Source organism: Carcharodon carcharias, chromosome 9 (assembly GCF_017639515.1).
Source record: "Carcharodon carcharias isolate sCarCar2 chromosome 9, sCarCar2.pri, whole genome shotgun sequence".
NCBI classification, from domain to species: Eukaryota; Metazoa; Chordata; class Chondrichthyes; order Lamniformes; family Lamnidae; genus Carcharodon; species Carcharodon carcharias.
In genome coordinates this window covers 131,585,122-131,611,854 of record NC_054475.1, presented here as the reverse complement: position 1 = coordinate 131,611,854, position 26,733 = coordinate 131,585,122, and the positions used below count along the sequence as shown (strand labels likewise).

Below are 26,733 nucleotides of genomic sequence, written 5' to 3'. Positions count from 1 at the left end.
GAGTTATGGTTGAGGGGTGTTTTTGTGACTAGATGCCTGTGTCCAGTGAGGTTCCATAGGGATCAGTGTTGGATCCCTTGCTGTTTGTGCTACATATAAACGCTTTAGACTTGAATGGAGGAGGGTTGATCAGTAAGTTCGCAGATGACATGAAAATTGGCAGGGTGGTAAATAGTGAGGAGGTTAGCCTTAGGTTACAGGAGGATATAGCTGGGCTGGTTAGTGGCAAATAGAATTTAATCCGGACAAGTGTGAGGTGATGCACTTGGGCAGGACAAACAAGGCACAGGAATACACGATGAATGGTAGGATCCTGGGAAGTACCAAGGATCAAAGAGACATTGGTGTGCATGTCCACTGGTCCCTTAAGGTAGCGGGAGGTAGATAAGGTGGTTAAGAAGGGATACTTGTCTTTATTCGCCGAGGCATAAAATATAAGACCAGGGAGGTTATGCTGGAACTGTATAAAATGCTGGTTAGGCCACAGCTAGTGTATTGCGTGCAGTTCTGGAATCCTCATTATAGGAAGGATGTGATTGCACTAGAGAATGCAGAGGAGATTTACCAGGATGTTGCCTGGGCTGGAGAGTTTTAGTTATGAGGAGAGATTGGATAGACTGGGGTTATTTTCCCTGGAGCAGAGGAGATCGAGGAGGGACATGATTGAGGTGTATAAAATTGAGGGGCGCAGATAGAGTAGACAGGAAGGAATTTTTCCCCTTGGTGGTAGGATCAATAACCAGGGGGCACAGATTTAAGGTAAGGGGCAGGAGATTTAGATTTTTTCACCCAGAGGTGGTGGGAATCTGGAACTCACTGCCTGAAAAGGTGGTAGAGGCAGAAACCCTCATAACATTTAAGAAGTATTTGGATGTGCACTTGCGATGCCATGGCATACAAGGCCTGGTGCTGGAAAATGGGTTTAGAATAGTTAGGTACTTGTGTGACCGGCACAGGCTCGAAGAGCCTTTTACTGGGTTGTAGACCTCTATGACTCTAAGACGGTTCATAACCTGGGTGTCATATTTGGCTCCAAGATAAGCTTTTGATCATCTGCGACATCACCAAGACTGCCCTATCCCCTCCGTAACATCACCCGATTTGCCTCGTCTCAGCTCATCTGCTGCTGAAAATCTCACTGATGACTTGTTACCTCTAAACTTGACTATTCTAACACGGTCTTTGCCAGCCTCCACATCCTACCCTCTGCATACGTGAGGTCGCCTAAAAGTCTGTTGCCCATGTCCAAATTCGCACTTAGTCCTGTTCACCCAACACCCCTTTGCTTGCTGACTGACAACAGCTCTTGGTTAAGCAATGTCTCGCTTTTAAAATTGCCATCCTTGTTTACAAATACCTTCTATGGCCTCGCCCTCCCCTAGCTCTGTCATCTCCACCAATCCCACATTCCTCTGCAGTATCTGTGCTCCTCTAATTAGAGGAATTTTGGGAATTCCTGATTTGAATTGCTCCCATTGATAACTGTGCCTTCAGCTGCCAAGGCTCCAACCTCCGGATTTCCCTCAATGAACCTTTCCACGTTCTTTCCTCCTTTAAGTAACTCCTTAAAACCTACACCTTTGATGGATGGACTATGACTGAGTCAGATTGATTCCAGAGATCTTTAAAAATGGCGAGCAGGGCCTGGATGTGGAAGATCAACCACCATTTCTGACAGACCCAATATTTGCCAGCAGGGGAAGGGAGCAGAGAATGAATCACACAGGAAGGAACCCGAACTCAGCGGAGCCATTTGTAATCAGTCCTCAGTTCAAAGAGGCCTCATTTTTGCTGATCCAAGGACCTTAACCTGCAATGTGGGAGTCACAAATTGATGGAGCAGATGCAAACTTTCTTGAAGGGTGGATAGGGTTTGTTTAATGACATGATCAGAACTTTTTAAAATCCCCATCCCTTTAAACATGGAGAAAAAAAAACAGGCTGAATCTGTCAATTAAAAAAAATCCTCTGCTGGGTTGCTTTGATTGACAGGCCATCTGGTGTAGATTAGGGGGGGAAAAACCATTTGTAGAGTTCTTTGTTGACATTTCCCCAGAGTTGTTATTGCAACTCAGCTCACTGAATGCTTAGTTGAGTTTCAAATGCACTTATCTCAGCAGAGGCTGAGTTCACATTTTGATTGACAGTTTAAAGAAGCTTTAAAAGAGTTAGGTGCCTTTGAAGTAGTTACTGCATAGAAGTTCATTTGTTTTGATAACATTGAACACAATGAGATTTAAAATTTTTGAATGGACTTCATGAATGGGAGCTTTTTTCCAGTATCAGTGTGCATGAATGAGGGCTGTATTACATTGTTAGAAATTATTGTTTCCATTTCCACATGGCTCCTGAGATCTGTCCCTGGTGAATACTGGATATGAAGGTGGCATAGGGTATGAGATGGCATGGAGGTGCAATTGGGAATGGGTGGTGGATAAGCAGGGGTGAGGGGTGAGGACTAGTGGGCTTAACAACTTCTAAAACAACAGGGACAAGCCCCAGTGAATCAAGGTGGGCCTTCTAACCTGCCTGCCTCGGTACTCGCCCACCCTTAAGGCTACCTATGATCTGCTTCCGACTTGAGCTACCTGCTTTGATAGTGAAAATCTAGTCATATTTTGATCATCCTTCCTGGTATCCTATGTAGCTGGGTATCAAATTCTGCTTTACAACGCTCATGCGAGGTGCCTTGTAACATCTTGTTATGTTAACAGTGCTATATAAATAGCAGTGTTTGTTGTAACAACGCTTTGAAAAAAAAATCTTGCAGGCTTCAAACTTCTCAGTTTCAGTGGAAACTAACTTCAAGACTTTTTCATAATTTCAATTTTGCAGGTACATAACATTCTGCGATTATACCTTTCCTACTGATTTTATATCTTTCCTAAAATGGAATGTCCCTTGAACTCAAGTTCTGTCGAAGGGTCATGAGGACTCGAAACGTCAACTCTTTTCTTCTCCACTGATGCTGCCAGACCTGCTGAGTTTTTCCAGGTAATTCTGTTTTTGTTTTGGATTTCCAGCATCCGCAGTTTTTTTGTTTTTATTAGTATATAACATTGCCAACTGTGGCCAAAGATCTTTTGGAATTCAACAGTGCCTCCTTGCTTTTGTACTCTACTCCTCTCAATACAATATAAAGTTGCCATTTGTCTCTTGTACAGTATTATCTACTCTCACTGCTACCTTTAAAGACTTGTGCATCTGCACATTAAGGTCCCTCTGTTCAATTCTATTTAAAAATCTTGCCAGTTAAGGTACATTTTATTTCATATATACTTCCTTCAGGATGTATTACTTCACATTTCTCTCTATTAATCCGCATCTGTCACTTACCTGTCCATCTCACCATCTTTGAACATCCTCATCACAATTTGCCATATACTTAATTTCATATCAGCAAGTTTAAATATTGTCTGGATATTCCCAAATTCAGAGAATTTACGGTATGTACTAAAATAAGGGCAACTCTAAACTAAAGCCCTTCGGAACCCATGGAACCCAATATCCTTCCAATCCGAGAAACCTTTATCCATTTCATTAGTCTTTCAACTATCTGTCCATTTGGCCACAATAATATGTACTATCTTTAGCATAAGTCTCTTATTTAGTACTGTATCAAGTACTTTCAAAAATTTAGATAAAACTACATTCACCACATGTCCTTTGTATAGACTCTGACCTCTATAGAATATTCTGACAAACAGTCAAGTATGACTTGCCTTTTAGAAATCTATATTAACTGGCCCAAATTAACTAACATTTCTCCAACAGTTACTAATTTCATCTCATATTATAAAATCTGCAATCCTACAGTCCTTTGGCATAACTTTCCTTTCCACAGAATTTTGACTTTAGTCAGGTCTTCATTTCTTTCTTCAGAATCTTTGCAAACCATGGACTTCTGTATCATCTATAGTTAAGTCAGTCTCTTCAGAGTGACAGAAAATACATCTCCATCTGTCAAGCTGCATGTATTAGCACTTTCAAACATGCTCCAATCTTCAAAGCATCATTACCTTAATTGATTTCTGAACAAAGATCTTTGCCCCTTTCCCACAGCCTTCCAATTTCAAAGAGTGGAAAAAGCTTCTATTTTAACTGTACTTGTTTTTAAAAGGATCCCAATTTCAAGTGCCTTTACATTTTAAGCCCCTAAAAGATAAAATAAAACAAGATATTCAGCTTCACACTTACTCTATCATGCAACAGAATCTTATACCATGTGCAACCACAAATGCGAGAGATTATTTCTGGTTTTGAAAATTTTGATACTGTAACATATCCTTAGGTCACAGATATTGCAACAATAACAACCTTAAAATCAGCAGAATTAGTATTTGTAGATACAGATGAGGAAAGAACTTGCAATGTCAAAAAGCAGTGTGAGTGCACTGCAAACTCAAAGATTACTTCTTCCTAGTGATGTTCAGTAGGTTTTCTACAATCAGGTCACTTTCAGGCAGTATTCTGAGGTGCAATTTAACCAACAGCTAGGATGGCTGCAAATTTTAACAAAGGACCAGGTGCACTACTGAAGTTAGAAGGACTCAGCATTCACCACTTTATTCTCCTGAATAATTTTGATGTGCCATTGTACTAACAAAGGTCAGCAAGGCACAGGTCAGCAGACATAAGTCTGCAAAGGCTTATAACTACTGAAAGTTATCTACTGATATTGCCTGACCTGCTGAGTATTTCTAACATTTTCTGTGTTTGTTTCAGAAACTGCAGTATTTTATTTCTCAGGTGATTGGATCCTAAACCTTGCAAGCAAAAGAATGAAATTTAGAGCAAAGCTTAGACATGCATTGAAAAGATTTAACAACTGGATTCAAATATACTCCATGATGCCCCCTAGTTGCTTCCTAAAAAGGGGTATTTGGTCACCTTTCTCAAATCGCACAATGATCCTGCTGAACAAAGTCTATGTTGGGCGAGAATAGAATCAAGGTTACTATGATACCTGTTTCCAATGAAATGCCTGATGTCAAGATCAAGGTTCAGACATGACAAACAGTACCTCTGATAAGTTAGTAGAGGGCAACCAGCACCTACTGATTTATAAACCAGTTAGTGAGCAATATCTTCAAGAGAAATGGCAGCACCATTTGGCAAACAAAAAAATAAAATACCGCAGATTCTGGAAATATGAAATAGAAACAGAAACACTGGAAACACTGAGCATGTCAAAGACTTTGTAGAGACAGGATGATAGAATTAATGTGTCAAGTCAATGACATTGCATAATACCAATGAAATTTCAGTTTTTGTTTATGCCTGGGGAAGGGAAAGACAAGGTAATAACTGAAAAACTCAAAGTAATTTTTGTGATGTGCAGTAGACACCATAGTTATTCAATATTTTGGTCAAAAAAATTTTATGGAATTATTGAACTAAAGTTCTGGCTGATATCTTATTTAAAAAAAACACCGCATTCCGCCAACTTTTGGAATAAACGTCATGCATTAACATGCTGTGTGTCCATTTATATAGTATTAAAATTGTGCAAGACGCATACTTCCTGTCCAAAATGTTTACTTCCTTTTCTGCCAATGTTCCTACTTTAACAGTTCCCATTCAGTTTTGCTATGTTACCTGTTGCAGTGTTGTTGCAGGCTTCGATAACTAGGTAGCTCTGTTAAATGAATATTTGAAGTCTCTCTCCCAACTCCATTGACTTCTTGTACAAATAAAAGCATACTCATGAACTTACTGTGAGCATCACCACAGCCAAATTACATGTTATTCATGACACTGACACTATAGTCTTCCCAGCTTGTAGAAGTCATGTGGGAATTATTTCCTTGTAATCCATCCCCACATCCAAAAAGATCGCACATAGTTTGGCAACAATTACTTCCTGGGATAACGGTCAATTTTAAAACTGCATTACACTGTTACAAATGAGAAGAGCAGGCTAAAAATCTATAGGAGATTGAATCTTTTTCATTTCCATTAATTGCAATCACTGAACCAGATGTGCCATGCAAACTTATGAAATGGATTGAGTACATTTATTCAAGTTTCTTTGTACAGAAGAGCACATTGGTTCTTTAAGTTTGACATGAACCCCCCCTTCCCCATAACCTGTAACTTATTTGTGACTCATTTTGTTGTTAAAATCAAATACAGCTGACATATTCACCGCGTTATCAAAACATGCTGTAACTTTTCTTGATTCTTAAAATTTAATGTACAGTTCAAATCCACCAGTGAAAAACCATGTTGTATTTTCGCCAAATGATCTTTTTAAGATCAGATATTAGCTGGAAAAACTTGGCCTATATTTTAGCTTCTTACTTACCAAAGAAGTGGTCTTGTGGCACTGTGTCAGCATCCCTGCCTAAGTCAGAAGTTCCAAGTTCAAGTCCCATCTCAGGACTTGTTAGCCAAGAAAGATGCATCCATAACGCAGCCAAACAGGTTGATTATCAACCTTCAAATCCTTGCAACACATGCCAATGGCAGGCAGTAGGAACAGGAGAGATTCCTGGTCAGCCAAGTAATGGAAATAAAGTTGAAGCTGCTACCATCACTATGCATAGCTCCATACTACAGCATACATGTAAAAACACATGTTACCACAGCAACTCAGACTCCTGAGTAATCTGTAACACACCATCAACTTACCAAAGATACTAACCAAGCTCTAACTTACTCTTGTTAATGAAGGAGTGAATGAAGAGCTGCATGTCACTCTCCATTCACCTAGACATATGAGGGAGGACATGACCCAGTCACTCATTGAAACCATAATAGTAACTTGAAGTTTAACTCTTTTCTCTGGGTAAGGTACTATCTTAACACTGATTTAGTTTTACCCTCTATCCCCATTGATTCCAGGTGTTGTAACAAAGTCTGGGTGCAAAGCACTGTATGAACCCTCTTTTAATGTTGCATTCATTCCACAGGTGGCAGTGTGTCAGGGCTAGCAGTAAGTTTTCACTATTGTCTCAAATTCAATTGCACTCTGCTACATAGCGCAATTCCCAAGTTCTGTTTTATACAGAACTGAGGGAAACATTAAAATAAAATCAAATGTAATCAAAAGATATATATTAAGTAATTGGCGTTACTTTTAATTTTAAAAGTCACATACTTTAAAAAGTCTCAACTTTTGGAAGAAATAAGAGTTCCACAACAAATTATGGACAGCTGATATGTCTAGTCTTATTCCTACTCAATGGGACACAGTCCAAGTACAGGTTTACTTACCTCCAAGTTCTCTCATTGAGCAGGACAATCATTCTCTGCTACATCAGAGTCTGCGATTGTTACTCCTCCTCAGATGTTGCAACGGAAGGAGGTTTGTGAGGAGTAAGACAAGTACTAGTGAAACTAAACGTACTTGGGATTGTTTTGTGTCTTCACAAACTGTTCGTTTAATCAGTCTGATTTAAGAGAAGAACCAGTAAGTGCATGGGCATTAACAATCAGGCAGAGAGACGGTCACTTAGCAACTGGAAGGCCTGTCTCCTCACCGCCCCCCCCCCCCCCCCGCCGGGCGCGCGCCTTGTCTTGGAGTACTCACAATCAAGGTGCTTCTTCTTAGGGCCCATCACTTCATGTGTAGTGGCTTTACAGGCCGCCTTGGTAACAGCCGAGCCGGTGACACTGTGCTGGGCCGCGGTGATCCGGTCCGTGATCGACTGACCCGACATGTTCCGATACTAACGAGCCTTCCTCAGGTAAATAGGCGACAAAAAAAAATCTTCAGAAACCTCCACTTCCTGTCCACACACACGCACAAGATATATTTTAAAAAAAACTGACGAGGAACGTGAATTGAAGAATTTAAAGGGAGGGGGAAAGGATTAAAAAATACGTTTTTTTTCCAAAAAAAAGCCGTGCGCGTGATCCCAAAAAAGAACGTTTTTCTTTTCCTCCTTAGAAAACTCGAAGCGGCGTGATTAACCGACAGAACAGGTGCGATTTTCACACATGTCTGGTTTCAGAGTATTTGACGGGACTCCCGGTGATAATTTCCGAGGGTTTGAGATTCCTCCTCCTCCCCCCTCCCACCGCCCGCCCGGCTTTTCTTCCGCTTCTCGGGCGGGGACTGAGCGCCAAAATGGCGACCGCGGCGCTGGGAGCTGCTTTGTCAGGTGATGGAAACGACAGCCAGGGATTAAGGTGGAACTGCAGCAACTACTCAAAATAACTCCCTCTCTCAGGTTAGGCTGCCTTCAGTAAACAGTATTTTACACTGAAGAACAATTTTTTTTGAAGCAATAAAGTTACTCAGTCGTTTGTTTTATGCATGTTTTAAATGGCGAGGATAAGGCTAATTTGCGAATTGGGTCTTATCCAGTACTTTTTAAAGGGACAGTGATTTTTGTCGAAAACCATTTAGGCAAACATGTGGATAGCCACGCATGCAGCAAGGCCACACGATCAAACCTCATCCATGCAGCTGATACTTTCGACTGACAGCGACGGGTTTTGACTTGAGTTGTTAGTACTTGTCAGTGTTCCGTTCTATGGCATCCTGTCACTTACTTGTGGTACTGAACCATGCGTAAGTACATAATTTTATGAAATAAAATGGGACACTTTCGACCATGGAACTCGGGGGGTGCGGGGTAAAGTGCTTATGAGGAGTGGGTGAATGCTGGTGACCATCAGAACAGGGACCTTGAGAGCGGGGTGGCATGGGGGCAGCTGGTAAGCGTGAAAGCAAAAGGGATCTAGAGACCATAATAACAAAGGCAGGACTTTGGAATTAAATAAAACGTACAACTTGTTGAGTCATTTTACCTTCTCTCTGCTGACAGACTCACTCACTTGCAGTCCCACTCAAACTCACCCTGGAGATTCACAGGATTAGTCTCCCACAAGCTGTCCTAAAATAAGGAACAACCCCTTAAAATAAGGGACAGTTGGTCACCCTGATAATATAGACTGAGTAAAAGATCACTTGACCAAACAAACCTGCTATTTCCAGAATCCATGCATTTACTTTCCCAATCTTCCCTAAAAAGAAAAAAAAAATCAAACAGTGTTTGTTATCTTTAAAATCGTCAACACACTTGCATGTAAGCAGTAGCTCAGTTGGTAGCACTTTTGAGTCAGAAGATTATGGGTTCAAGTTCTGCTCTAGCACTTCAACCTAGTACTGAGTACACTGTTGGAGGTGCCATCTTTTAGTTGAGACATCAAACAACTGCCCTCAGGTGAACATAAAAGATCCCATGGCACTATTTTGAAGTAGAGCGAGAGGAGTTATCCTTGGTGTAAAAACAGAAAGTGCTGGAAATCTTCGGTGGGCCTGGCAGCATTGTATTTCCAGCAGATCTTGTTTTTATTTCAGATTTCCAGTATCTGAGGTATTTTGCTTTTATTTTTATTTATTCCCCCAATTAACATCCCAAAACAGATTATCTGTCTGGTCATTGCATTGCTGTTCGTGGGACCTTGCTGTGCACAAATTGCATACTGCTTTCCCTATATTATGAAAATGAATACAATTCAAAAGTGCTTCATTGGCTGTTTACCCCTTTGGAATATCCTGTGGTCTTGAAAAGTACCATATAAAGGCAGGTTTTTTTTCTCTCAATTTTATAAAAACATTTTTGAAAATTGAAATCTACTGGATTACTCTAGTGCTAATTTACTTTATTCTGAATTTCTTGGAACTAAAAAAGTTTGACTTTAAAAATGCACATAGAATCCCAAGAACGGTCACAGCACAGAAGGAGGCTATTCAGGCCATTGTGTCTGTTGGCCCTTTGCATGAGCAATTCACCTGTGCCACTCCCTTGCCGTTTCCCCATAGCCCTGCCGATTTTTCTTACATTTTTTCATATCACCAGTCAGCACCCTTGAAGAGTTAATGTGGTTTGTTATTATAATCTATAAGCCTAGGAGGCAATTTCTTATGTGTATTTCCATGCACTCTTTAAATGCATTTGATAGCAAGAACAGGTTCAGCATTATATGTGGTCAACAATATCAGGTGACAATGTTTAGGTTTTATAGTAGTATCTGCTATCAAGTAACTATGTCATTCTGTAATATTTATACCAGCAGGTATTAAGAATGGGTGGCATCCATGGAGAGCATGGGCCTGTTCCACCTTAATAAAAGTGGGTGTCTCTTGAATTTTCTGGCCTCACATTCCTGAGAAAAGTTTCATAATCACACACAAACCAGGACATGCTGTTTTACCACAGACAGGATGGTGATACAGTTATTATCTGGCAAAACATATGATGTTCTCACCCATCATACTACATGACTAACACATATTTTAGACTTCCATGCAGCAATGAAGTTCTGTTCAAAAATTGAAGTCTATCTTGAATATAAATCATGATAAACTGTTTTCAGTTTTTTTCTTATAGTTACCCTTCCAATTAATTTAACTTTAGAAGAATCTGTAGTGACATTGTAAACAAATGTGTGCAGATTTGCTTTGATATTTTTATTAAAATCATAAGAATTCAAAAGGAAGTTCTGATCAGATCAGAGCAATTTTTTCTACCTTTATTTGTGATGTCACAACATGCAGCAATGAGAAGAAATCAGCTCCATAGATGTTAAACAAAAAATTTTTTTGACAAAAGCACAGTTTTTGTATCCATGTTTACATATTTCTCTCTTCTGTATCCAAGCATACCATGCACTTCCCTCAACGGAGAAGAATGTGTCCTCACTTCTGATCACCCTTCCAATGCTGTTATGAAACAAGCATTTTTAAGAATGAGATGACATAACTGTTCTTCCGATTTTCTTGTGATCTCTTCCTAAAGCTAGTGGGTCTAAGATTGGAAACTCAACCAATGGTCGGATTGTGCCATACCAATAAGAAAGAAAATGCTCGTATTTATATTGTACTTTAGTACATCCCAAAACACCTTACAGCCAATTAAATACTTTTTGAGGCGTAGTCTCTTGAATTTTTGCGGCAGCCAGTTTGGGCTCATCAGTGTCCCAAAAACAGCAACAAAATAATGACCAGACAATTTATTTTAGTGGTGATAGTTGTGGGATAAATATTGCTTTGGATTACACTTTTGGAGTGTAGTAATTGTTAGTTAGCTGCTCGAAAAGTAGAATTTTAGATTTCTGGGAACAGGTTCCTATTAGCTCTCAGCACTGAGGAATGGCGTGAGAGAAGGTTAAACCTAAAAAGATGAAAGAAAACTCCTTTGGTTGTCCTTAAATAGTGTCATAGAATCTTTTATATCCACCTCAGAGAGCAGGTGGGGCCTTGCTTTAACATCTCATCTGAAAGACAGCACTTCTCATTCAGATGAGAGTGCTGCCACTGAGCCATGGCTGATATCTATTCTCTCAACATGTGCTTTCCAAAAGGTTTCAACATAGCACACTATCAATGCTTCATTTTTAACATTTGTGCTGTTTCTTTTACTCCAAAAGCAAATCATTGTGAAAAGTGTTTGAAATATGTCAATGATGTAAAAAGACATTATATGCAAGTCCTCATATGCCTTTCAGGTACATTTACTTGACTAACACCAGGAAGCCAGTGTAACTCCAGTAGAAAATCCTGCCTAGGGTAACACCATGAGCTGCCTCTTTGGGCATGACAAGGGTAGTTGACCCTAGTAATCAAAGAGAACATCTACTTGGTGCCAATGGGCAATCTAGACCCTTTCAATTACATTATGATTGTTGCAGAATATGTTTAGTAACAGGTGATTCAGTGTTTGAATTTGCATGTATAGGAACATAGCTTTAGGTGACATTATCTTTCTATTGCATTGTACAAGTAGAAAGGAACGGATAATCTTAGTCAGACCAGACTGTGGCTTATCTAAGGAATTCTCCGAAATTATATATGCCAGTTTGCCCTTCCCCTCCTACAAAAATATTCTGCCGATCATATGTTTTTGAAGATTCGCACCTCCCTGCTATTTGGAATGGTCATTTTATTTTGTTAGGGAAAGAGCTTGAAAAGTGCAAGTCTTTTTTCTTCACGATAATAACAACTGACACAATGATTGAAGTTCAATGTAATTTATGTAATATATTACATTTAAACACATCGCATTAACTTAACATATATAAATGGATCTTCTACAGTCATGCTATTAGGATTTTTTGTTCCTTTCTACTATGTACAGTAAAATAAGATAATGTTACCTAAAGCTACGTTCCTATACATGCAAGTTCAAATACTGAATCACCTATTACATTATGATTGTTGCAGAATATGTTTAGTAATTCGAAGGGTCTAGATTTTCCCATTGGCACCAAGTAAAAATTTTCTTTGATTACTAGGGTCAACTACCCTTGTTATGAAACTCCTCGTGGTGTTACCCTAGGCAGGATTTTCTAATGGAGTTACACTGATTTCCTGGTGTTGCTCGAGTAGATGCAGACTTAAACACTGCTGAAGCTCCCCACTTGCTCTCCAATGGGTGTCTGCCTAAAATATAATGATAACCCTGATCGTGTAAAATCTGTAGTGGACAAAATGTTGTCATTATGAACCTAACGACAGATCAACACAATACAGATTAAACCACACATCTGCTCTATGTCTGAAGTTGCTGTGCCATTTATGCATAAATGACAACAAGGATCATTAGCTTCACTGTTATTTTAACAGCAGAAACTGACCTGAGAATCTTCAAAGGTGAGGTGAGAAGGGTGGAACAGGGTGGAAAAGACAGCAAGAAGCAGGGCCACACACCGGGTTGAGATTTCATGGATCAGGATCGCACCACATTAGGTGATGAAAGGTACAACCAGCCGGGGATACTTCAGTAAGGGGTAAGGTGACATTAACCGGGTGCTAAGTTTCCGTCAAGACTATGATGCCAATGTAGTTATCCGCAATATAGTTATAGAAGTAAAGGGTTTCATTTGCAAGTGAATGGACATTCCGGAGCGAGATATGGAGAGAAGTGCTGATTGTTGATCTGCGAGAAAGGCCCACAAGGTAAGCAGTGGGAAGAGTGAGTAGTACAGGAAGGAGTTAGCAAATTTAGACTCTAGTGGTGTCCTGCATGAGAAGAGGATGGTATGGTTGAGGTTCCTGCTTGTAAGGAAACAGCAACAAATATCTTAGTGGCCCTTCTAAGAATGCCAAAAGAAGCACAGAAGGATGCAATGGGATTTTCCAGAAGGGAGTCAAACCTGGGACCATGGCAGGAAAGTAGGAAGGTAGAGTACTAGGGAAGCGTTGGAGGTGGTTTGGGTGCAAAATATCCAAGATGGGCGAAATGAAGGAAGACATGACTGAGTAACAGGAAGGGGAAGAGACAGAAAAGAGAGGTTTAGAGGGATAAAAAGGCATGTTGGAAGCAGCAGCCAAAATGCAAGTGGACACATGGGAAATTTAGATTTTTTTTTATTCGTTCATGGGACGTGGACATTGCTCGCTATGTCAGCATTTATTGCCCATTCCTAATTGCCCCTGTTCAGAGGGCATTGAAGAGTCAACCACATTGCTGTGGGTCTGGAGTCACATGTAGGCTGGCAGATTTCCTTCACTAAAGGTCATTAGTGAACCAGACGGTTTTTCATGGCAATCGACAATGTTTTGATGGTCATCATTAGATTTTTTTTTAATTCCAGATTTTTCATTGAATTCAAATTCTACCAAAGAACCTGGGTCTCTAGATTACCAGTCCAGTGACAATACCACTACGCCACCGCCTTCACTTCCCATAGAAATGGGAAAGATTACGAAACTGAGAACAGAGAGTAGGGAGGAGACAATCAGAGAGATTCCAATGTTAAAGTTAGAGGTTCCATGGTGGGCAAAAGTTGACTTATAGCTTGGAGCACCAACAACCTAATGTCCTGGTTCAGAGACAGGTGGGATGGAGGCGTGAGCCCTATAACTGCTTGAAGGGCAATGTATCAGTGGATTCATTTGTGGAAAATGGAGAGCTAAGGAAGCATGGAAATTTGAATATTAACCAGCAATGATTTCATCCAGGGTCCCATGGGAGTGAGCAATCACCTCAGTGATTAAAGGTGCACATCAACGGATCCAATATACTAATGGAAGAGAGGCGACTGAGAGAAAGGGAAAAGGGTGGCATTGGATGACCAACTATAGAGTTACAGAGAAGAGTTCAGGAGGGAGCTGCTAGCCTTGGAGCCATCAGGAATGTCCAAAAAAATTTACACCATGTTGGGAGGTGGTAGCGTAGTCACCGGACTAGTAAACCAGAGGCCCAGGCTAATGCTCTGGGGACATGGATTCAAATCCCACCATGGCAGCTGGTGGAATTTAAATTCAAATAATAAAAATCTGGAATTAAAAGCTAGTCTCAGTAATAGCGATCAAGAAACCATTGTCAATTGTCGTAAAAACCCATCTGGCTCACTAATGTACTTTCAGGAAGGAACTCTGCCATCCTTACTTGGTCTGGCCCACATGTGAGTCCAAACCCACAGCAATGTGGTCGACTCTTAAATGCCCTCTGAATTGGCCTAGCAAACCACTCAGTTATATTAAACCACCATGAAGTCTACAAAATGGGAATGCAACTGAATAGAGCACTAACGTAGGCACCGGAAATGACAATGGTAAACCCAACCCTGCAAAGCCCTCCTTACTAACATCTGGAGTCTTGTGCCAAAATTGGGAGAGCTATCCCACAGGCTGGTGAAGCAACAACCTAATGTAGTCATACTCATGGAGCATTACCTTACCGACAATACCAGACACCACCATCACCTTCTCTGGTACCACGGACAGGACAGACCCACCAGCGTTGCTGGCACAGTGGTATATAGTCAGGAGGGTGTTGCCCTGGGGAGTGCTCAACGTCGACATTGGACCCCATGAAATCTCATGCCATCAGGGCAAAGAAATCTGCTGGTTACCATCTACCGCACCCCCTCAGCTGATGAATTTGTACTATGGGGTGGGGGACATCAATGTCCATCACCAAGAGTGGCTTGATAGCACCACAACTGACAGAGCTGTTCAAGTCCTAAAGGTCATAGCTGATAGATTGGGTCTGCAGCAGGTGGTGAGAGAACCAACAAGACGGCAAAACCTGCTTGACCTCATCCTCACCAATGTACCTGTCACAGATGCATATTTCCATGACAGTTTTGATCAGAATAACCACCGCACAATCCTTGTGAAGACGAATTCCCGCCTTCACATTGAGGATACCCTTCATCGTGTTTCGTGGCACTACCACCATGCTAAATGGGATAGATTTCAAACAGACCTAGCAATTCAAAGCTGGGCCTCCATGAGACACTGGGGGCTGTCAGCAGCAGCAGAATTGTATAAAATCACAACCTGCAACCTCATGGCCTCCACCATTACCATCAAACTGGGTTCATTGAAGAATGCAGGAGGGCATGCCAGGAGCAGCACCAGGCACACCTAAAAATGAGGTGTCAGCATGGAGAAGCTACAACACAGCACTACTTGCGGGCCAAATAACATAAGCAGCAAGTGATAGACAGAGCTAAGCAACCCAAGAACCAATGGATCAGATCTAAGCTCTGCAGTCTTGCACATCCGGTTGAGAATGGTGGTGGACAATTAAACATCTAACTAGAGGAGGAGGCACTGCAAATATCCCCATCTTCAATGAGGGGAAGTCCAGTACATCAGTGTAAAGGACATGGCTGAAGCACTTGCCACAATCTTCAGCCAGAAGTGCCGAGTGGACGATTCATCTCGGCCTCGGTCTGAGGTCCCCAGCATCACGGATGCCAGTCTTCAGCCAATTCGATTCACTTCATGTGATATCAAGAAATGACTGAAGGCACCGGTTACTACAAAGACTGCGTTCCCTGACAACATTCCAACAATAGTGCTGAAGACTTGCGCTGCAGAAGCTGTGCCCTTAGCCAAGCTGTTGCAGTTTAGCTACAACACTAGCATCTACTCGGCAGTGTGGTATATTGCCCAGGTATGTCCTGTCCACAAAAAGTAGGACAAATCGAACCCGGCCAATTATTGCCCCATCAGTCTACTCTCGATCATCAGTAAATCGATGGAAGGCATCATTGACTGTTCTATCAAGCGGCACTTACTCAGAAACAAGCTGCTCACTCAGTTTGGCTTGAGTCAGGGCCACTCAGCTCCTGACCTTGTTACACCCTTAGTCTGAACATGGACAAAAGAGCTGAGCTCGTGAGGTGAGAGTGACTGCCCTTGACATCAAAGCAGCATTTCACCAAGTGTGGCATCAAGGAACCCAGCAAAGCTGGAGTCAATGGGAATTAGGGGGAAAAATTCAGCTGGTTGGAGACATACCTAGCAGAAAGGAAGACAGTTGTGGTTGTTGGAGATCAATGATTTCAGTCCCAGAACATTACTGCAGGAGTTCCTCAGGGTAGTGTCCTAGGCCCAATGATCTTCAGCTGCTTCATCAGTGACCTTTCCTCCATCATAAAATCAGAAATGTGGATTTGCACTGATGATTGCACAATGTTCAGCTCCATTCGCGACTCCTCAGATACTGAAGCAGTCTGTGTCCATATGCAGCAAGTCCTGAACAACATGGGCTAATAAGTAGCAAGTAACATTCACGCCACACAAGTTCCAGGCAATGACCATCCGAAACAAGAGCGAATCTAGCCATTTCCCCATGACATGCAATGGCATTACCATCGCCAAATCCTGTAGTATCAACATCCTGGGGGTTACTATGGACCAGAAACTGAACTGGATCAGCCATATAAATACTGTGGCTATAAGAACAGGTCAGAAGCTGGGAATTTTGAGGAGAGTAACTCACCTCCTGACTCCCCAAAGCCTGTCCACCATTTACAAGGCACAAACTAAACAAGAGGGGTGAAGTATCAAACTTGGGCAGAGATAGCAATTCAAGGTGTAGAGTCAAGACAGGAGAGCAAAATATTAATATGATAAATGAGGGTCAGAGATTGGCAGAAAGGGACAGAGAGAAAAAAACTTAAGAATACGTCAGCAGTCTACACTAGCTATTACAAAGATAACAAAAAGTCAAAATTCAAGGCTTTGAATCTGAATGCGCATAGCTTTCATAACAATGTAAATGAATTGATGGCCCACATTGAAGTAAATAAATATGATCTGATAGCAGTTATGGAGATGTGGCTGCAGGACGACAAAGATTATTTCCTGAATATTGAGGGGTATGTGACATTCAAGAAGAATAGGAAGCTAGGTAAAGGTGGAGGGGAAGCACTGTTAATCAAAGAGGGCATTGGTGCATTAGTTAGAGATGACCTTGCTTCAGGAGATGAGGAGGGATATGAGGAATAGTAGGGGGAAAAATTCACTAGTGGGAGAGGTCTACAGGCCCCCATCAGTGGCTACAGTGTAGGACAAAGTATTCAAGAGAAAATAGTGCGTGCTTGTCATAAAAGGATGGCAATAATCATTGGTGATTTTACTCTACATAATAAATTGGAAAAATCAGATTGGCAGTAGTAGCCTGGATGAGTTCTTAGAATGCTTTTGAGATAATTTCTTAGAGCAGCATATTCTGGAACCAACCAGAGAGCAATATTAGACCTGGTATTGTGTAACGTGACAGGATTAATTAATGACCTCAGAGTGAAAGCACCCCTAGGGAGCAGTGACTACAATATGATTGAATTTTACATCCAGTTTGAAGGGAGAAGAGTGGGTCTAAGACTAGTGTCTTAAACTTAAATAAGAGCAATTATGTGGGCATGAAAGTTGAGCTAGCTGAAGTGAACTGGGAAACTAGGTTAAAGGATAGATCAATAGAGAATCAGTGGCAGACATTTAAGGGGATATTTCAAAGTATTCAGAATAAGTACATTCCTATTATAAAGAAAAATTCTAATGGGAGGAACCACCATCCATGGTTAACTAAAGAAGGTAAGGAAAGCATCAAACTTATGGAAAAAGCATACAACTCTGCAAAGCTGAGTGGCAAGAGAGATGATTGGTCAGAATATAAAGAATGGCAGAAATTGACTAAAAGATTAACCAGGAGAAAAAAATTAAGAGTATGAGAGGAAGGTAGCTAGAAATGTAAAAACAGCAAGAGTTTCTACAGGTATTTTAAAAAGAAAAGAGTAAGTAAAGTGAGTGTTGGTCCTCTAGAGAGTGACAGCGGGGAGTTAATAGTAGATGATAAGGAAATGGTGGAAGAAATGAACAAATATTTTGCTTCTGTCTTCACTATAGAAGGTACAAAAAAGTCCTAGTAATAGCTGTAAATCAGGAGCTGCAAGGGAGAGAGGAACTTGGTGAAATTACAATCACTCGAGAAGTGGCACTGAGTAAACTGATGGAGCTGCGGGTTGACAAGTCACTGGGTCCTGATGGACTTCATTCTAGAATCTTAAAAGAGGTGTTAAATGAGGTAGTCGATGCTAGTGTTAATTTTCCAAAATTCACTAGATTCTGGAAAGGTTTTATCAGACTGGAAAGTAGCAAATATAACCCTTCTATTCAAAAAGGGAGGGAGGCAGAAGACAGGAAACAACAGGCCAGTTATCTTGACATCTGACATGGTGAAGTCATTAGAATCGATCATTAAGGAGGTTATAGCTGGGCACTTAGAAAAGCTCAAGGCAAGCAGGAAGAGTCAGCATGGTTTTGTGAAAGGAAAATCATGTTTAACCAATTTATTGTGTAGTGGATAAGGGGGATCCGGTAGACGTCCTGTACTTAGATTTCCAGAAGGCATTTGATAAAGCGCCACATCAAAGATTATTGTGGAAAATAAAAATGCAAGGTGTAGGGGGTAACATATTAGCATGGATAAAAGATTGGCTGACTGGCAGGAAGCAAAGAGTATGCATAATGGGTCGTTTTTGGATTGGCAGCATGTGACGAATGGAGTCCCACAGAGACCTGTGCTGGGGCTTCAACTTTTTACAACTTATATCAGTGACTTAGATGAGGGGAGTGAAAGCATAGTAGCTAAATTTGCAGATGACACAAAGATAGGTAGGAAAGTATGATGTGAAGAGGACATGAGGAGTTTGCAAACAGATATAGATAGGTTGAGTGAGCGGATTAAGATCTGGCAAATGGAGTTTAATGTGAGAAAATGTGAAGTTCACTTTGGCAGGAAGAACAAAAAAGCAGAGTGTTACTTAAAAGAACAGCTACATAATTTTGAGGTGCAGGGAATCTAGGTGTTTTAGTACATGAGCCACAAAAAGTTAGTATGCAGGCACAGCCAGAAATTAAGAAGGCTAATGAAATGCTATCCTTTATTACAAGAATAATTGAACATAAAAGTAAAGATGTTATGGGTCAGTTATACAGGGCACTGGTGAGACCACGCCTTGAATACTGTATGCAGTTTTTGTCGCCTTATTTAAGGAAGGATGTAAATGCATTGGAGGCGGTTCAGAGGAGATTTACTAGATTGATACCTGGAATGAGTGGGTTGTCTTATGATGAAAGGTTGGACAGACTGGCTTGTTTCCACTGGAGTTTAGAAGAGTGAGGGGTGACTTGATTGAAGTGTACAAGATCCTGAACGGCCTTGACAAGGTGGGCGTGGAAAGGATGCTTCTCTTGTGGGTGAGAACTAGGGGGCACTGTTTTAAAACTAGGGGTCGCCCTTTTAGGACAGAGATGAGAAATTTTTTCTCTCAGAGGGTTGTGTGACTTTGGAATTTTCTGCCTCAGGATGCGGTGGAGATGGGGTCACTGTATATTTTTAAGGCAGAGGTAGATAGATTCTTGTTAGGCAAGGGAATAAAAGGTTATCATGGGTAGATGGAAATGTGGAATTTAAAACAAGCAGATCAGACATGATCTTATTGAATGGTGGAGCAGGCTCAAGGGGCCGAATGGTCTACTCCTGTTCAGATTTCTTATGTTTTTAAACCAGGAGTATGATGGAACTCTCCGCTTGCCTGGGTGAGTGCAGCTCCAAAAACACTCAAGAAGCTTGACACCATCCAGGACAAAGCACCCTGCTTGATTGGCACCCCATCCACCACCAACTCATAGTTGCAACAGTGTGTAGCATGTATAAGATTCACTGCAGCAACTCACCAAGGCTCTTTTGACAGCATCCTCCAAACCTGCTACCTCTACCACCTGGAAGGACAAGGTGCATGGGAACACCACCACCTGCAAGTTCCCCCCCTAAGCCACACACCATCCCGACTTGGAACTATATCACTGTTCCTTCACTTTGCAAGGTCAAAATCCTGGAACCCCCTAACAGCACTTTGGATATACCTACAAAAAATGGACTGCAGAGGTTTGAGAAGGTGGCTCACCACCACCTTCTCAAGGGTAATTAGGGATGGCAATAAATGCTGGCATAGCCAGCAATGCTCCCATCCATGAACAAATAAATTACAAAAAGAATAGTCAAACCATTCAGCTAAGCTCTATGTTGGTGTCATTCTGGCAATGTAGATGAGCTAACTGCAATGAAGAGTCGAATCTTGTCCTCTTGTAAAAAAAAAAGGTGCTGGAATATTTTAAAAAAGATTCAACTAAAATATTTAGACACTTGAGTGCCCAGCCTTTGGTGCTTTATTTAATTAAGGGGTTCTCACTTTACAAGGTGCTCCCCCAGTGGTTTCAGCACAACTGGTTGAAGAGTGCTGTTGCTCATGTCAGATGACCATGACTGGTGGCTTTGGAGTCCTCAGGCCTGAGTGGGCCCAGCTGCAGACTGCAGCCCTTAAGCTCCTGCTGGGGCAATCTGACTTCCTGGCTAATTCTGGATATGGTTTAAGGGCTGGCAAGAGGGCAAATGTGAAAACATGCTGAAAGAAGCCAACTCATGTCAACACCTGCTGCATCATAGCAACTTGCATTGTGTTAAAGCTCATTATTTCTACTGATGTGCATGAAGGCAGAGTGCAGAAGATGAGTGGTTCCTTGAGCAGAATTTTCCCTTTTGGGAAAGAAAGAGTTGCTGGGGCTGTTTTCAGGTCCTGAACCTGCCCCCAGAGGGAAACAGTCACTCTTTGGGATTTCGACCATGCACCCCCTTAATTGGCATGGAGACAAGCTCACTGTCCAATTAAGAACAATAAACAGGCTCTTGAAGCCATACGGCCAATCAGAGGCCTTCCAGCTTGAGAGGAACAGCTGGCTGCAATGAATGGTAAGTAACACAAGAAAATGCCCTATCAGCATCTTCCTTAAAGAATCAATTAAAAAATAGGGAAGCAGCCAGGAGCCAGGCCAGCACTGTGAGGTGGGTGGAACGGAGTTCCTCTGCAGGGTGACCTTTGACTGCATCGACACCCAAACAGGCAGGGAAAGCTTGTAGCCTGCCCGGAGAGCTGACCCCTGGCCTACCACTGGGTGTACGTCTCCAGGTAGTTGAGCTGCCTCCCATCTCCTTGGAAAACAGGAAGCCAGCTAGAAAATCTCAGTCGACCTCCCTAAACAATGCTCTTAATGAAATTAATCCAACAAGATGCTGACCATCATGGCATACAAAGCTTTTTCTGAAACCACAAAGGCATCTATAGACTAAAGCCAAATGGACAAAATCCCCTTCGCTCATAGGATGGTGTTTCTCTTCTTAAGGATTACAATGCCATCAGTCAACATTGGACAGAACACTTTCAACAGCTCCACAGCATTCCGCCGTTCCCTCACTGTCGCTGGGTCAAAATTCTGGAACTACCTCCCCAAAAGCACCTACATGGACTGCAGCGGTTCAAGAAGGCAGCTCACCACCACCTTCTCATGGGCAATTAAGGTTGGACAATAAATGCTGGCCCAGTTAGTGATGTCCACACACCCCAAAAAAATCCACAATGGCAGCTGATATTCTCCATGCTACCCCCCAACACCCCATGGTGGAATCCATGAATGAACCACCATCAATGCGAGATCTGCAACAAGCAATCAAACAGATGAAAAACAACAAAGCCTGCAGCCCCCCCAGCTGAGGTCTTAAAAACTGGTGGGCTTATGCTCACATCAAGATTCCATGCATTCTCCCTAAGGATTTGGGAGGAAAATGAACACCCCGCCCCCCATAATTGCACACTGCCGACTTCAGGAATGTGACAATTGTAGCTATCTTCAAGATGAGAGAGCTACCATGCTGTGGAAACCATCAAGATATTTCCCTCTTGTCCATAGCAGGAAAAATCCTGACATGCATTCTCCTGAATTGCCTACCTCCGGTGGCTAAGGAAATGTTCTCAGAGACACAGTGTGGCTTTAGATCTTTTAGATGAACCTCTGACTTGGGCAGCAATTTTGTGACCCCATTGGCACAGGCCACAGGTGTTGTGGTGGGTGGGTGGGGGGCAGGCTGACAATATGGGGAGAAGGCCAAAAATCGGTTTTACGCCAGTGTGAAGGCACAGCGGGATCGCCTGATGATGTCCGCAATGGCGGAAAACCAATCCTACTGGAGCCCGGCGTGAACCCGCTTGGCATCGTGCTAATGGGATGCAAAGTAAGGCCCGACCGGATTTGACCCCAATGTCAGATTTACCATTACGCCAACAGGAAAATATGCGGGCCCAGAACACATCTGGATAAATGTGATGTGCAGAAGTCGGGACTTAATGTTAGGGTCTTGCTCAGATTGTAAATGAGGAGAAGTGGCTGGAGCCTACAGCTACCAGACCCTGGAGGAACACATGCATCGCATGCTGGGTGGATTCTCATGGACATGGCTCCGCTACAAAGAAGCTCATGGAAGGTTGTAGGTCTCCAATGATGTCGCAGGTCTGCTTCAGAACGTTGCGGTCTTGACCATGGGCTGCTACGGATGATTGGCGAGGGCTGGGGGAGAGAAAAGTCCATCTGTGAGTGGGAGAGGAAGGTGTGCTGGGAGCGGGGTGGAGGGTGGGTCGGAGAGGAAGGCCTGTTTGACTGGGAGAAGGTGGTGTACTTGGCGGGGTGAAGTTCGAGGTGAAGTTGAAGGTGCAAAGGTGTGTTGTGAGCTTGGGGTCGGGGAGGAGGGTGTAATAGGGAGAATGCAGCAAGTGGGGAGGTAGGTGTAAGGGGGGAGGAAGATGTAAGGGAAAGGGTTTGGAGGAGGGAAGGAAGGAGTCCATGGAGGGGAAGGTGTCTGCAGGAAGGAGGGAGTTCAGAAGGGGGGAAGGAGTCCAGAGGGGGAAAAGGAATAAGACTGGTGGAGGGAGTAAGGATGGAGCAGGAAGTAAGGGTGGGGTATGTCCAGGTGAATGTGCAAGGGAGGGTTTTGTGGAGTCAAAGACTGCCTCCTGGGGAACGAACTGAGTGTGGGCGTGGTAGGAGGAAATGATGAGTATGAGAGAGGGGCAGAGGGAATCACAAGGCTGGGAGGGTGAGGGTGCCTCAGTAGTGGTGGAAGGGACAGCGAGGGTGGTTGGTAGGGAGTCGGAAGCAGACATGTCCCCGGGGGGTGGAAAGAAGGAGGTCAGAGAGGTCATTGTGGATGGGAGTAGGATTCTTGGGAAGGTAGAGAATGTGTTCTTTCATCTGAACATTCTGGAAAGGCAAGGGTTCGGGTTGGTAGGTGATGGGGAGGTAGAAGGTGATGCTGGGGGTGGGTTGAGGGGTCAACTGTGATGAGGGAGAGGACATGACGGGGAGTTGAGCAGAGACCTGACTACAAACATTGTTGTCAAAATCCAAAGTGAGCTGAGCCTCGTGTTGGACAGGCACAGGTGCTGCATGGGAGTGCAATCATGGGGTGTAGATGCAGGTCAGCTTAGATGGACAACTGAAAGAGAACCCCAACAGGCAGCATTGAAAATACTCAGGACAGTGAGATGAGTTTTATGAATCAATGCTCCGTGTGCGTGGGAGAGTGCTTGCATGAGGCTCTGAAAGGCCCTGCCACACACACTTTTCCCTCCAGTATCACTAGCTAAACTGCGGCATGGAGGGGTGGAGGGAGGGGGGTGAATTCAGTAGGAAGACTCGCAAAGCCTGTCAATGGAGCTGAAAGACAACATTACACATTATTCAGTGAAAGTGAACATATTTTTAGATTATAAAGTGACAAAATGCATAAGTGTAACCACTTATTATCAGAATTTCTTAACTTTTTTAGGCCTACCATTTCTTCTAGGTGCTGCCCTGACGTCCACAGCAGGGGTGATAATGGTGAGCGTCCTCTGGAGAGCAGAGGCCTTGAGGGCCCAGGCTTGTTTTGGCTGTTGTCCTGTGGGTCAGCTGCTCCCTCTGCAGTGATAGATGACGAGGCTGAGGGGCTTCCAGGCAAAAGGGACACTGCAGAAGCAGACAGCTTCTGAGATTCCTGAGTGGATGACCCAGGGGTGTTCAGCTGCTGCTCCTCCTCCCTTCGGGCACCCAAGGGCCCCGTCCTGACTCCTTGAGAGGAAGGAGCACCTGGAAGGACATCCAGGTATCCTATTTACCTCTCACGTTGCCACTGCAGGAACTCACCCATGGCTCCCGCGATGGAGTGCAGGTCTGCACACATCTCTGCACGCATTATGCTGGACCAGGGTCTCCATGGCGTCCACCATCCTTCCCATGGAGATGTCCATACATGTACATCTTCATCAGAGAGCAGGTGGACGTACTCCTCCAACTTGCGTGCCACTCTGTTGCGGGCTCTGCATGATCTTCCCCCACCTTCTGCTGACTCTCGACGATGAGTTGGAATGCTAAATTCAGAGGCTCGTCATCTGACTCAGACCTCACAGTTGCCTCTTCCCCAGCAGTCCTCTGAGTGCCGGGGAGCTCCGCTGAACCTGCTCCTGTTGTGGACATCTGTCCGTGCAGTGAGCACCAGCTTGTGAGTCCAAGCCTCCTCTAGGTCCCACCAAAGTGTGTGTCTCAGTGCTGGTAGAGGATGTGGGTAAGCATTGTGGCGGGTCTCCTAGGCTACTTATTTCCAGCTCTTCAATGGAGGAGGTGTCCTCTTGTCTGGAGGTGAGGACCTGGATGGAGCTGAGGGACTGGCTGGCTGAGGGCGTTGGTTGCTTGGCAGAGCACCCTGTGAACCAATGTAGAGATAATTAGTGCATGGCAGCGGAGTCAAAACAGGAGATAGCACTCACAGTTGGGTTGAGAGAGGGATGATGATGGTGCAGGATCCTCACCTGGGTGTTTGCTGTGGACCTCACTATTGCCGCAGGCATGGTCCATGCCCTCACCAGTCAGTGCGATGGCATATTCCTCAAAGTGAGTGAGGGACTTAATGTGTGGGCCACTCCACCCCCGGTCTGGGACCTCTCTCTGGTGTTGTGAGCCAGCTTCTCCTGCATGAAAACAGATGGAGAGAGTGTGAGCAGGGTGCTTTGCACTGTGTGGAATGTTTGTGTGGTGAATGAAGCCATGGATGGGATGAGGACGTGAGCTCCAGAGGATAATAGTCTGATGGAGATGTGAGGGTGTGTATGAGACTTAGTGGTGTTGTCCCTTGAGGTGTGAGATCCCTGGGGATGTGTGATGGGTTTGTAAGTGTGTGAGTTGTGAGTGATAAGGTGGCTGGCTCACCCTGGTGGAACAGATGAGAGCATTCATCCTCTTCCTGCACTGGATGGCTGACCTCTGTGCTCCGATGGCACTGACTGCTGCTGCCACCACCTCCAAGGCCGGATTTGTGATTCTGGTGGACCACCTGTGACCAGAGCGGGGGTAGAGGACAACGCGGCTGCCTTCCACTGCATCTAGCAGGTGCCTGAGAGAGGCATCACTTCTTTGCTTTTGGGGCCATCTGTTGTCTGGAGCAGTCCTGGAGCTCTGGTGCACTTCAAATATGGCGTCTGGAGCAAGGAAATGCTGGGGTTACAGCGGGGCTGGCAAATATGAGAACATCCGCCAGCAATCCGGCCCATTTCCTGTGAATGCATTATTAATGAAGCGGGACATGCCGGGAATGGGACAATATAGCATAAAAATGTACCATTGTGGCTGGTGGGCAAAATGACTATTCTCTGGCCTGCTACTGTTCCACCCATGGTCTTTGTTACTAGAAAATCCAAGAAGAATGTGCAAGGTTATGGGGATAAGGCAGGGGAGTGCGACTAGGTGGAATGCTCTTTCAGAAAGCCAAAGCAGACTTGATGGCCCAAGTGGTTGTCTCCTGCTCTGTAAAGATACTGTAAACAACAGCAGGCACTCTTCATTGCATTCATCGACCTGACCAAAGCATTTGACTCAGTAAATCATGAGGCACTGTGGTTTATGCTCCAAAGATTTAAATGTCCAAGAAAGTTCATCACAATCCTGCAATTGCTTCACGAAGGTTTGACGACAACTGTATTGTGTGGGAGATCCGAAGCAGATGCCTTCAAAATCCAGACTGGGGTCAAGCAAGGCTGTGTGATAGTCCCCGTACAGTCTACCTGACAGTGGCTACTTATTTCATCAAAGATCAACTGACCATCATAGACATATATGATCTACAGTTCAGGGATGACTGCAGTGTTGTTTCCCATTCTGCACCATATTCAATCTCTTCAATTTTGCAAACAAGAAATTCAGCCTTGTCCTTGAATGTTGCTAAAACAAAACTCATATTTCAATCCATATCTGGTCAGCCAAATATTCTACCTCCCATATAAGTTAAAAGAGAGACTCTGGGTTATGTTAAGCACTTCCCATACCTTGGCAGCTACCTCTCAAAAGGCCACCATTGATGAGATCCAACACCGTGTCAGCTGTGCCAACTCAGCCTTCTGCAAACTACAATAGTAAGTGTTTCACAACAAAGACCTCTGCAAGTCAACAGAAGTCCTAGTGTACTGAACAGTTGGGCATGTTGTCCCTGGAAAAGAGGAAGCTGAGAAGTGATATAATTGATATATTCTAAAGGTACTATATAATGTACCCATTGGCAAACTCTTTCACCTTGTCCAGAACAATCGAACAAGAGGACATAGTTGAGATAAATTCAA

At 43.3% G+C, this 26,733-nt stretch overlaps 1 protein-coding gene and 1 long non-coding RNA gene across 12 annotated transcripts in view; one reads left to right on the top strand and one right to left on the bottom strand.

The window, feature by feature from the left end:
• Positions 1–8,058, bottom strand: part of si:ch211-200p22.4 (phosphatidylinositol-binding clathrin assembly protein) — a 162,823-nt gene extending 154,765 nt beyond the window's left edge. For 9 of the 11 annotated variants that reach the window (XM_041195488.1, XM_041195491.1, XM_041195493.1 and 6 more), the window contains exon 1: positions 7,535–8,058. In XM_041195488.1, the coding sequence (XP_041051422.1) occupies positions 7,535–7,664 (130 nt within the window). In that variant the 5' untranslated portion in view covers positions 7,665–8,058. Of the gene's footprint in view, positions 1–6,307; positions 6,453–7,218; positions 7,486–7,534 lie in introns of those variants that run through there. The other 2 variants (XM_041195492.1, XM_041195489.1) reach the window with 2 other exon arrangements.
• Positions 7,553–11,339, top strand: LOC121282073. Its single transcript, XR_005943991.1, has 3 exons — positions 7,553–7,691; positions 7,895–8,177; positions 10,617–11,339. It is a non-coding gene; the product is annotated as an uncharacterized LOC121282073 (long non-coding RNA).
• Positions 11,340–26,733: the final 15,394 nt, after the last annotated feature.